This window comes from Mirounga angustirostris, unplaced genomic scaffold (genome assembly GCF_029215605.1).
Source record: "Mirounga angustirostris isolate CCGP_5_RB_7025 unplaced genomic scaffold, mMirAng1.0.hap1 SCAF_5, whole genome shotgun sequence".
NCBI classification, from domain to species: Eukaryota; Metazoa; Chordata; class Mammalia; order Carnivora; family Phocidae; genus Mirounga; species Mirounga angustirostris.
Window position 1 is genome coordinate 151,035,096 of NW_026991713.1, and position 13,537 is coordinate 151,048,632.

At 39.5% G+C, this 13,537-nt stretch overlaps 1 protein-coding gene across 7 annotated transcripts in view; it reads left to right on the top strand.

Moving 5' to 3' along the window:
• MRTFB (myocardin related transcription factor B) overlaps positions 1-13,537 on the top strand; it is a 193,569-nt gene that overhangs the window by 137,025 nt on the left and 43,007 nt on the right. For all 7 annotated transcript variants that reach the window (XM_064592569.1, XM_064592572.1, XM_045875001.3 and 4 more), the window contains 3 exons: positions 139-214; positions 3,369-3,530; positions 4,840-5,018. In XM_064592569.1, the coding sequence (XP_064448639.1) occupies positions 139-214; positions 3,369-3,530; positions 4,840-5,018 (417 nt within the window). The remainder of the gene's footprint in view (positions 1-138; positions 215-3,368; positions 3,531-4,839; positions 5,019-13,537) is intronic.

Here is a 13,537-nt window from a genome sequence, read left to right on the forward strand (position 1 = left end):
ACTAATTTCTACTCTTTACTTCCCAAAATCATGACCAAAGAGTATACAATTTATTTAAATGGAGTACCTTGAGAGAAAAATGTAAAACCACAAAAAGTCATAAACAATTTATGGTAAGACTCTCTCTCTTTTTTAAAGACTGAAAACTTCTTGAAGCATAAGATTCGGAGCCGACCAGATCGTTCTGAACTTGTCAGGATGCACATTTTAGAAGGTAAAATTTTTATTTCTGCTTATTTTGCTGTGTTTTCTCAAAAAAAGAAGTGAGAATTCCACCATTGTTGTTTATTCCCACTTTAGTAACTTTTTACCCTACAGGCCGACATCCTCCAAATTGGAGAGCAACATAAAGACCCAAAGCTAAAATGTTATGTTAGATACATGGGGAAGGGGGGGTTTGATTTCTCCAAATAACCAATTTGTGGACTGACTCTTCCCCCACCAACTGATGCCATAGATGTCTCTACCATCTGTTCTGGAAAAACATTTTTGGTCCAGAGGATGTCTTCATCAGTGAGGAACATATGCCCATTAAATCATGAAGGGTACAGTGGCCATGAGTCTATCCCTAGATTTTCAGCTACCTAGACCCAGTTATGTACCTGGTGCAGTGCCCACACTTAATGTCTTCTGTTTGCTGTTACTTACCCACAACAATCCCGCTTGATCTGACCATTAACATAAATACCCTCCACTCAGTCCCCCAGGTTTTCTCGATGGTCTAGCCTCATCACTTGTGAAGTGATGGTAGGGACAGTTCTGTTCCATCTCATGAGACACGAGGCTTAGGCCTGGATGTTTTTCTCTCTAAGACAGACCATTCTTAAAAGCTGGTTTCCCCACTGTAAGTTCCAAAGTTACATTTTCTTTTGTTGTTTTGCTTCTCTGATTTATTGAGCAAGACCAGGAGCTTGACCCTGTGATAGTCTTGAGTGTGTTCAACCCTGAGATGACACAGAAAGAATCTGAAAATTTTTCAAATTGAGAGACAGTTTTCAAGTAGAAGGAATATTATATTTGTTCTTCTGGCCTAATGATAGAGTTAATTTTAGAATTATGTTGGTATTACAAAGTATTAGATTGTTGCTCAACATAAGAAATAATATCCTAAAGGTCAGACATGTCCAAAAATCTTCTGGAAGTGATATGGTTGCCCTCATTTGAGGTGGTCATTCATTGGCCAATGAGCTAGCCCCAGAGACCCAACAAGTGAGCCAGATGGATGCCTGCCTGCACGAAGCTTACATTCTGGTAGCACGGACAGATAACAAATAGGCAAAACAAATGAATTACAGATTGTGGAAAGTGCTCAATAGGCAAGGAAACAGGCTGCTGTGATAGGGACTAGGCACAGGCTGACACCACAGTAAGGACATTGTAAAGAAATTCCAAGGATCAAGTTGGTATCTATAGCCCAAAGTGGGGTTTCTTCTGCTCCAAAGAATCTACGTATCTGGGGTAGGAGGTAAGAGGTCTGTGCCTTTCACTGCTTTCGGTTGTGTTCTCAGAAGTCCATTGGACTAAAGCTTTCCCAGAACTGCAGTGTTAGGGTGGGAACAGCTACCTGCTGTCACACATAAATGAATCTTCAAGAGGCAAATGTACTGGTAAGTAACTGGACAAATGGCTTCTTCTGTGCCTAAAAAGATCTTGACCTAGAAAGGACATTTTTGAAGGGAAAATGCTATCTGTTTCAACTTGCCTTCTAACTGTAACAGGCTTTATTAATATCATTAAAACCAGGGCAAATACATTTAACTTGATATCAAAAGGAATCATATTTGTTTTTTTAAAATAAAGATAACCCAACATTTAAAAACCTAACTATGTATATGAATGAACCATAAGTGATGTTTTTAGGACATCTGTTCTCAAGTTGGGATTTTTGAAGTAAGAAAGAATATATCATTTGTAATTTAAAAAATAACGTCAAACCACCCCCCAACTTATTTTTAAGATTATCCCAATTTTGATTGAATTGGATGTTTGGCAGGCAAAAGTCTAAATTATTTTTCTGAAGTTCAGCTAAAATTCAGCCTCAGCGCCAGAGAGATGAGGAGATGATAAGACCAAGATCAGAAACATAACAAAATGCCAGCCTCTCTTATTTGCTTTTGGGATATTTTCATTCCAGACGTATTCCTGATATTACTTGGATGTGTTGGTGTGAGAGAGGAGAAAGACTATCCTACCTAGATCTTAACAAAGCATTTAAACATCCACCTGAGAGTGATCTGCATGATCATCATCTTTCTTGCATAAACCACAGCTGTCGTACATCATCTACAATTTCCATTTAGGGTGGAAAAACAACATAAAGACCCTTGAAAAGCAATCTGAGTTGAAAATCCTAGATTTTACCATTTTCCCCAAATATTTTAATTGTTAATTGCCCTAATTTGACAGCGATTTGTTTTTTAATGACTCACCTTTATCAAGTCCTCCCAAAGCATTTAAATTAAGTTGCCAAGAAATAATTTCATTTTTGAAGTTTATCATTTTCCTATAACATTTAGTTCAATTATGTATTGACATCAGATATGAACTGATAAGAACTGTTTTGTGGACAATCAAGGTTGACTTTCGGTAAGCATATAACTCGACTTGTGGAACGAAAAGTGTTCAGATGTGCTGGACAGTAGTTTATGGGCTATGGGCTTTTGGCGAGCTTTGGGCTTCAGCCAGGACATTTTACCTGCCAAAAAAAGAACATCAGTGATCCTGAGATTACTTACGGGGAATTTCATTCTTCTTCTACTATATAATTTAAGAGGCAAGTAACGGTCAACTCAGAATTTTGGGTTAACACCTCACCATTTTTTATCAGTTATAAACATTATTGAGAACAAAATAATAAAATGTTAATGAGAGGTACCAGAAATGCAAGTCATTGACAGAATTACCCAAATGAATGAGTTACGATATTTACATTACTTTCACATTTGTTGTACAATTTCATCCATGTTTCTAGGAATTGACTTTCCAAGGCAGCCAAATCTAAAACTGCATACTTCTTGAGCCATGGACCACATCTCTCTTGTCCATCCTCCATATCTCCAATACCTAATAAATGTCATTGTAACCCTCCTGCCATAAATGAACGATAGCAGTACCCCAGTTTTTGGCTTCAGTTCATGTTAATTTGAGTCTGAGAGCATTGTATAGACAATATAAAGTATCCAGGATTAAAAATATATAAATGTATACTAAAGCATTCTTAAACGGTCATTTTCTCTTTCCATAAATACATTGAGAACACATAAATAAAAATATGTTTAAGCCAGTTTAAATTAAATTCAGTTGACCTGAAATAACATTATGGAATAGGGTAATTCAAGTAATGGTTAAAACTGTGTTTCCTCTTTTAGAGACATTTGCAGAGCCGTCCTTGCAGGCCACTCAGATGAAGCTGAAAAGAGCTCGACTAGCTGATGATCTGAATGAAAAGATTGCTCAAAGACCTGGTCCTATGGAGCTGGTAGAGAAAAACATCCTTCCCGTAGACTCCAGTGTTAAGGAAGCAATTATAGGCAAGACGCCAAAAATTTACTATTTTCTGGGAGAAAGAGGAACTTGGAAATTTAAAACAAATTTAACCTAAAAAGCCAGCACCAATTATGAGTGTTGTTTTCTGCGTGAAGTAGAAATTGATTAACACTTGCACCAATTCCCAATATTATTGTTATTTCTTTATGCTTGCTGAGACTAGCATCTCTTACCAGTTAACACAGAGATTCCTCTTGTCACATCTGAGGTTGATGTCCTTAGGTTCCAATTTCATTATGATGTTTTCTAAATTAACTTTATTGCATTACACCATTTAATTCCTCTTGTGTTAAGATTTTTACAGACTTCGTTATTTAATTCTGTTTACTTCTAGGAAAGATAAATTGCTTGTTCAGTATGAGTTCAGCAAAGTAAACAGCACATGAGTACAGATGTATTTATTAAGAAGGGTAATATCTGTCCATTTTATCCTGATCTTCTCACACTTAGTTACTAATGGTTCCACCTCCCCGCGCCACGCCCTCCCCCAGGCTTTTTTTTCTGGCAAAAGTTTTAGCAGGAAAAAAAAATCTGGAATAATACCACTTATTCAGCAAGCAATTTTGAAAAGTTAATATCCTACTATAAAAACTATTATAGTTTCCATTACTCTGGGGACTTCGTATTTTGTATTAGTATGAGTTTAAATCTTAGGCAGTTTGTAGTCAGTGATCCTAAGTAGTACATTCACTGATGATTCCATTCAGTCCCAAAGAAATAGGAGCCCAAAAGGTAAGGTGTCAGTATCACTGGGCCACTCCAAGAAGTAGGACTCATTAACAGATACCGAGTTGTGGCCCCATTTTCTCCCACGCCTCTTAATGTTGTTTAACAGTTGTATCCAAATCAGGATCCACACAAGATCTACACACCTTGTCTTTGGCTGATGTCTCTCTTACGTCTTAATCTCCTGTGTGGATCTTCTTCCTCCTCTTTTCTTACTGTGTATCTGTTGGGGGGCAGGCCTTATTATGTTCTCTAGCTTGTCCACATACTGGATCTTACTGAATGCATTAGCATTCCCAGTGTCACTGAAAATTTTTCTTGCCTTCTGTACTTCCTGAAACCAGTAGTTGGATCCAAAGGCTTGATCTGATTCAGGTCTGACTTTTTCCCCAAGTATTCATCATAGGTTGTGGTGTGTTCTTCCTCTGGGAAGTACATTATGTTCAATTTTTTTCTTTTTTAAGCCAGCTTCTTACATTCTTGTAATAAACAATGTTTCTCCTTCATTATCATTTTAAGCTTGGTATTCCAAGGCCAAGATAAGTTGAAAATCATTTCTTTCTTTAGGCGTTGGGAAGGAGGACTATCCTCAGACTCAGGGCGATTTCTCATTTGACGAAGACAGCAGTGATGCCTTGTCTCCAGACCAGCCAGCCAGCCAGGAGTCACAGGGGTCAGCCGCGTCCCCAAGTGAGCCAAAAGTTAGCGAATCTCCGTCTCCTGTGACTACAAACACTCCAGCCCAGGTATCACCTTTCTCATTTCTCCCCCTAAACAGAGAGTGCCTTGTTTTTTATATATCAAGGTAACTACGTTTCTTCTTCTTACAGAAGAAAATTTAAAAGTGTGGGAAAATAGAGATTTTTTTTTTCACCTGTGATACAAACACTGTTAACATTTTTCAGTACATTCTTAGATTTTATTTCTGTTCTGTATCCACATTTTTATTTTACAAATGGTTGTGTAGTTTGCTTTTTAAAAATTTTTCTCATAACTTTTGTTGGGGATGTAATTCACATACTATAAAATAGACCCTCCCCCTCCTTTTTTCTGCCGTCTTAACCGGTTTAAAATGTGCGACTCAGTCTTGTTAAGTACACTCTCATTGTTGTGCAGCAGATCTCCAGAACCTTTTTGTCTTGCAAAACTGAAACTGTACCCTTTAAACAGCAGCCCTCAGCCCCTTTCTCTGGGCCCTGACAATCACAATTCCATTTCCATTTCTAAGAATTTGACTACTTTAGGGTGGGGGGATGTGTGAAGTAGGTGATGGGGATTAAAGAGTACACTTATCACGAAGAGCACTGAGTCAAGTATAGAATTGCTGAATCACTGTATTGTCCCCCTGAAACTAATATAACATTGCATGTTAACTATACTGGAATTTAAATAAATACATATATACATACATACATATGAATTTGACTCCTTCAGATGTCTCATATAAATGGAATCATACAATATTTGCCTTTCTGTGACTGGCTTCTGTCACTTAACATAAAATCTTCAAGGTTTGTTCATGTTGTGGGCTGTGACAGGATCGCCTTCATTTTTAAGGCTGAATAATACCCCATTATTTGGATATACCGTGTTTTGTTTACCCATTCGTCAGTGGACATTGGGCTGCTTCCCTGTCTTGGCTATTGTGAATAATGGTGCTAGGTACATTGGTTTGGAAATACCTCTTCGAGACCCTGCTTTCAATTCTTTGGAGCATATACCCAGAAGTGGGATTGATGGATCATATGGGAATTCTGTCTTAAATTTATTAAGGAACCGCCATACCATTCTCCATAGTGGCTGTACCATTTCACACTCCCACCAGCGGCATGCAAGGGTTTCAGTTTCACCACATCCTCACCAACACTTATTAATTGGTATGAAGTGATATCTTATTGTGGTTTTGATTTGCCTTTCTCTAATGATTAGTGCTGTTAAGCATCTTTTCATATGTTTGTTGGCCATTTGTGTATCATCTTTGGAGATATATCTGTTTGAGTCCTTTGCCCATCTTTAATAAGATTATTTGTTTTTCTGCTGTTAAATTGTAGAAGTTTTTTGTATATTCTGGATATTAACCCCTTTTCAGGTATATGATGAGCAGACATTTTCTCCCATTCTTTGTGTTGCCTTTTTCCTCTACTAATAGTGTCCTTTGAGGCACAGAAGTTTTTAAGTTTGATATAGTGCTATTTGTCTATTTTGGGGTTTGTTACCTGTGCTTTAGGTATTCTACTAAGAAATTATGGCCCAGTGCAGTGTTATGTAGCTTCTTCTCTCTGTTTTTTTCTAGGATTTTTATAGGCTTGAATCTTACATTTAGGTCTTTAACCCATTTTAATTTTTTTATATGGTGTACGATAAGGATCCATCTTCATTCTTTTGCATGTGAATATCCAATTTTCCCAGCATCATTTATTGAAAAGACTGTCCTTTCCCCTTGGCACTTCTGTTGAAGATCATTTGACCACATACATAATAATTTAAGGACTCTGAATTCTGTTGCATTGGCTTATATGTTTGTCTTGAAGTCAGGAAGCGTGAGACCTCCAACTTTGTTCTTTTTCAAGAATGTTTTTGGCTACTTGGGGGTCCCTTGAGATTCCATATGAATGTTAGGATGGATTTTTCTATTTCTATAAAAAATGGTACTGGGAAAATTCACCCTTTTAAAATGTCTAATTCAGTGGTTATTAACATATTCACAGAGCTGTACAACTATCAACACTACCTGATTCCAGAACATTTTCATCATCCCAGAAAAGAAGCCCATACCCATTAGCAGTCATTCCCCATTATCCCCTCCACCAGCCCTAGGCCACCATCAGTCTACTTCTTTGTCTGGATTTGCCTCTTCTGGACATTTTATATAAATGGAATCATACAATATGTGATCTTTAGTGACTGGCTTCTCTTATTTGGTATGTTTTTAAGGTTCATCCATGTTACAGCCTGTATTAGTACATCATTTGTTATGGCTGAAAAATAGTCCATTGATATATACCATATTTTGTGTGTCTGTTCATCACTCCATGGACATTTGATTGGGGCATGTGGCTATTATGTAGTCACATGTTCTACTCCTGAGCTATAGCCCCTAGACATGTGGCCGTTATGAATAATGGTGCTTTGAATGTGTGTGGACAAGTTTTTACGTGGATGTGCGTTTTCAGTTCTCTTGGGTATTTACCTAGGAATGGAACTGCTGGGTCATGCAGGAGCTCTTATGTCTAAATCACTTTTATACCTTAATCATAATCCTTATAGTGTTCCTTGTCAATAAATTACATTAATCTCATTTTTAATAGGGTAGCTAAGTTCATCTTTTTTTTTTTTTTAAGATTTTATTTATTTATTTGACAGAGAGCTAGAGAGAGAACAAGTGGGCAGAGAGGCAGGCAGAGGGAGAGGGAGAAGCAGGCTTCCTGTGAAGCAGGGAGCCCGATGCAGGGCTCGATCCCAGGACCCTGGGATCATGACCTGAGCCGAAGGCAGACACTTCCCACCGACTGAGCCCCCAGGTGCCCCAAGAGCCCCTGTTTTATTCTCACGTACTTGCTGCACACATCATTTCTATACATACATTGTTGTGCACTTGTCTGATTATTTCTTTGGATAATAGCCAGATTTTGAAATGGATTTGGACCTTTTGTTAGGTAAAAGGTAGGCACTTGAACTGCCTTCTGGGGAGGTAATACAGGTCCCCACTGTCACTGTGTCTTTCCCACAAGCAGGTAATATCATTACTTTAAACCTTGCACACTGGAGATTTGAAAGTTTTAATTGACTCCTTGATTTTGGTTAGATTGAATTCATTTGTTCAACAATATTTATTGAGCACCTGTTATGTGTCAGATTGTGTTGGGAACTGAAAATCTAGTGCATGCAAAGGAATCTAACAAATATTTTTTGATAATTGCATTGGAAATTCCCATTTCTTATTTTTCAATGGATGTTCCTCTTTCTTTTGGTTATATAAGAACTCTTATGCTAGTTAGTTTTTCATCTCCTTATAATGTTTTTGCCTTACTGAAATTTTAATAACTATTTAGTTATCTTAAAGTCACAGTTATTGATCTACTTAATGGAATTGGTTAGGTTCAGTAGAAAATGTTCTTGTTAAAGCCAAGCATCATAGAATTTTTGAGTTAGAAGGACTTTAGCAATTACCTGGCTTAACTCTTACACCAGACAAGGCCTGGGTTCAAAGAGGTACAGAAATCTGGGGATTCAAAATGTTTGCATATTTTCTTGCAGCATTTCTTCTCATTCGTGAATATATCTGTTGGGTAAGGACTAGGTCTCTCTCTCAGCACCGTGTTCGTCATTGCCCTTACCACCATGATCTGAAATCCATTATTTGCTTATTGTATCTGTGCCTCCAACTAAATAAGATGTGAGCCCATCAGGATAGAGACTTTGACTTTTGGAGGACAAGAGCTACTTCAGAGAGAGAGAGAGAGAGAGTGTGTGTGTGTGTGTGTGTGTGTGTCCAGCATGTCCCACAGGCCCTTGGTGTGGAAAAAGTGTGCCACAGTTCAGCACCACAAGCACTGACGGGTGCCAGGCTTGTAGAAGCGGCCGTGTTTGTGTTCTTCCACTTGAGAGTAGAGCCTCTCCAGCTGGGCTTCATCAGAGGTTGTGTGGGTACCTAAGTTCATATTCTCCTGTCAGAGTTTCAGGGCAAGAGTGACTGGCCGCTTGGCTCGGCTGGAACCCAGTCTGGAAGAAGGTGGGGTCAGCGACCTGTCCATGGGCTGAGGTCGAAGCCGGCGGAAAGGGAGAGCACGGGAGACCAGCCCTAACTGTATTCTCACATACCTGCTGCACCCTGGCTTTGAGCTTTAAAAATAGGGCTAAAAAGAATGTCAAGTATGCAAGTAAATAGCATCAAAAAGCAGTTCTACTTAGCCATCTCGGCTGTTGGTTCTCTGAATAGGTCAGGATAGCAGACAGCTCTTAGCGTGGCCTCAGCTTTCAGTTACACGGGATTTTTGTCACGTCCGCCATCTACCTGGTAATGGCGTCATGGCGGTTCCACTTGTGTGGTAGGAGACTGGCATTTTCCCTCTCCCTGCATCGCTCGTATTAGGTTTTTTACTTTGCTCTTGAAACTTGGTCTCCAGCTAAGTTTGTGAGTGAGAAGCTTTAACCAGACGGAGTCCCACCCAGTGGGCTGACATTCCCAAAGTCCTTGAAGGAGAAAAGGAGTAGCAGTGTTTCTTGAAGGATAAATGTGGTCTGTGTATTGCCAGAGTGCAAGGCGCACTAAGCCCTGGGTCATTCCGGAACTGAAACGCCGATTTTTATAACAGTGCTGTTGCTAGAGCCCAGGTTCCGCCGACCACGTGCAGGCCACGGACAGTCTGCTTTCTGTCTCGGGTCAGCAAGGCCTACAGCAAAAGACCCACTTCGGAGGGTGGTACGCTGCCCACTCACACAGTCAAGGAAAAGAACCCAGAACCTAGCTAAGCTGGCTTGCCTCCACTTTACCTGGGGCGTAATGTCTGCCCCATATACCTTGAGACCTTCTTGAATTGTGTGTCCTTCATAAAATTCCCTTGTACTAAGTGTGTTAGTATTTTTAAGTAAGGAATCTGACAGAGATTCTCATGATTACACTTTTATTCATGCAATTAAAGAAGCACCTCCCCATTAACTGTGCTGTATTGATGTAGAAGAAAGAGGATCCTTGAGGAGGATTATAGGTAAGTTGTAGGTTTTTGGTTTTGGTCTTGTAATCAACTGCACAGGCAAATTTTGTGATGCCTGTAAAGTCTTAGGGATTTTGGTGCATCTAGGAGTGATAGAGTTTGGGCACATTTGTACTTTAATTATTTTCACTGTTATCTAGTGTTTGTTTAGTGAATTTGTCCAGGCATCTCACTTCGTATATATAAAATGTATTTATTTCCCTAAATATAATTACTTTCACATTTGTAGTTCAAGTACAGGAAAATGGCTGAGAACACTGCTTTTCATCAGACATCAAGTTTCCAAAGGGCCGGGATGTCCCCTCATTTTATCTCAGTGACCTCATCCTGAACACGCAGGGTCCAGCATACAGCAAGTGCTTATTGCTTTAATGAATGAAAAACCCTAGGAGATTATCTCTGCAATTTCTTTTTTCCTGCTTTAGTATTATCATTGGACACCTCCCCCCAAAAGTCCTCTCCTCACTGTTATTGAAATAGCCCACATAAAGACAAGATAACAAAAGAACAACATAAACGTCTTATATTTGGGGTATTCTTTGAGATTCTTAATTTTCAGTCTTTAAAATGAAATTCACTGTAAGAGTATAATGGTGAATTTAGTTACTGTGGACCAGTGGTCCTCAAATTGCCTGTAGCGAAAGACTAGTATGTGTTTGTGTTTTATGTAGTGTGTTTAATTTCCAACGTATTTTGGGCTAATCTTCGTGCAGAGTACAATGAGATGGTGGGGTAGCAAGGTGCGTGGCTGGCTCAGCCATAGAGCATGCGACTCTTGATCTCGGGGTTGTGAGTTTGAGCCCCAAGCTGGGTGCAGAGATTACTTAAAAAAAAAAAAAAAAGGAGTGGGGTAGCATCAAATTTCCACTGCAGGCAGCTAATAGAGGTCCACAGATCACACTTGGAGTGACTGTCATAAATTTCCCTTTGCTTCTTGTTTGCCTGAACCAAGCTTTTTCATTTCATGCTGCACATTTAATTCCAGGGCTTAAACACATTTTTCTAATTTCCCTGTTCAGTTTTTTTTTTTTTTTTTTTTTTTTTTAATATTTGGCCTAATAGAAAGTTCAAGGCCTGTGCAGGGAATTTCTTTTTGGTTCTTTAAAAGTTATTTTTACAGGGACACCTGGGTGGCTCAGTCGGTTAAGTGTCTGCCTTGGGCTCAGGTCATGATCTGGTCCTGGGATCAAGTCCCTCATCTGGGAGCCTGCTTCTCCCTCTGCCTCTGCCCTTCCCCCTGCTCGTGTGCACACTCTCTCTCCCTCTGTCTCTGACAAATAAGTAAAATATTTAAAAAATAAATAGAAAATAAATAAGTTATATTTACAGATAATTAAGAGAAAATTAGGCTCAAGATACCTTTCTGGCTTGCTTTATTTCCAAAATGTGTTGTGACATATTGGCTCCTGAATTCTTTTTCAGAACACACAGATAAATACCAGAGGATTGAGTCCTATAGGAAAGTATTTAAATAAAAGATATATTCCCTACCCCCCCAAAAAAAAAAAAATTAACACATAATATCTAGGTAAAGAACATATTTTCCAGGCTCTTCTCTTTCAGTCCCAGTGCTGAAATGCTAATGATTTCACACTGTGGACAGTATAATACACTACTATGTCCTTTCTTCAAAACATACATTTTACCCCCCCCCAAAAAAAATCCTTCTTTGAAAAATGTATTTCTGTGTGGTCTGTAAGAGACCAGCACTGCCATTCCTTGGACTTTTTTCTTTTCAATTCTGATCAAAGTACAGCTGGAAAGGAATTTGCCAGAACATTAATGGAACACACATCACATATTGGAGCTCAGTTTATTTTATGCCTAAGCAATTCTTGAACAATGGAAAGCTGCAGAAAATTACGAACAGCTAGCCACGTGTGGGCACCAGCAGCTGTTTCACTGGTGCTTTTAATCCGAAGACTGTTTTTCCTCTCTGCGGTTTCTTAGGCCATTTAATTAATCATTTATGTTAAGCCCTCACACGCTTACTTATAAGTGTGACCCGACAGAATCTGTGTTCATTTTCACAGTCTCTGCTGTGGGGACGACCCCAGTCAATCTTGCTTCCTATAATTATATACCAAGAGGACACTGTAGCTGGTAATGCTTCGAGTTTGAGCTGGTTTCCAGCATTAACCATGAAGTCATGTTCCATCCTAGTTCCTGACTCCATTCTCCCGGACCAGAAGGAAAGTGCCTAAAGTGTACATTCAACAGAATAGGCCTTTCCTGTTTATTTATAAATAAATCGAGAATTATTGACTGTAACTGAGATGAGGGATAAAAAAATGCTGACCAACATGTGCTGAGCACTTCTTTGGGCCTGGCACTGAGCTACTTACTTCACGTGTGTTCCCGGGGCAGATGTCATCGAGAGAGCATCTCTCTGGCCTGCACAGGGTTTGAACTAATGACTTTGTTCTTTTTTTTTTTTTTTAAAGATTTTATTTATTTATTTGAGACAGAGAGAATGAGAGAGAGCAAGCACATGAGAGGGGGGAGGGTCAGAGGGAGAAGCAGACTCCCTGCCGAGCAGGGAGCCCGATGCGGGACTCGATCCAGGGACTCCAGGATCATGACCTGAGCCGAAGGCAGTCGCTTAACCAACTGAGCCACCCAGGCGCCCGACTTTGTTCTTATTAAGCCAATAGTTTGAGATTCTTCCCAAGACCCTTTTCCAGCATAGCATCCTGTGTCATCCTCTTGTTACTCATCATGACAACTGTTATTTGTATTCTTTCACAAATACATACATAACATTATTTCCTCAACTATACAGTCTACTCAAGTACCATAACTCAGTTACCAAAAATGAATAATGGTAATTCTAATACTTACTTTGCTTCCACATTCTGGCCCCTAATAGTCACTTTGACTGAGACCTAAACATAAGAACTAGAACTATACAACTCTTAGAAGAAGACACAGGGGAAAGCTTTATGACGCTGGATTTAGTGATGATTTCTTGGATATGACACCAAGGCAACAAAAGAAAAAAATAATTAGGCTTCATCAAAATGAAAAACTTCTATGCATCAAAGGGCGCTATCAACAGAGTGAAAAGCAGCCCATGGAATGGGAGGAAATATCTGCAAATCATGTATCGGATAAGGGGTTAATACCTAGAATATATACACAACTCCCCCAACAGAAAAATAACTAACCTGATTTAAAAATGGGTAAAGGACTAGAATAGACATTTCTCAAAAGAAGACAGGGGCACCTGGGTGGCTCAGCCGGTTAATCATCTGCCTTTGGCTCACGTCATGGTCCCAGGTTCCTGGAATCGAGCCCCACGTCAGGCTCCCTGCTCAGCAGCGAGTCTGCTTTTCTCTCTCCCTCTACCCCTCCCCCTCACTCGTGCTCATTCTCCCTCTCTCTCACCCTCTCTGTCTCTCTCAAATAAACAAAATCTTTAAAAAAAAAAAAAAAGGTTAACAAGGGGTGCCTGGGTGGCTCAGTCAGTTAGGGGTCTGACTCTTGATTTTGGCTCAGGTCATGATCTCAGGGTCGTGTGATGGAGGCCTGCATTGGGCTTCACGCTGAGT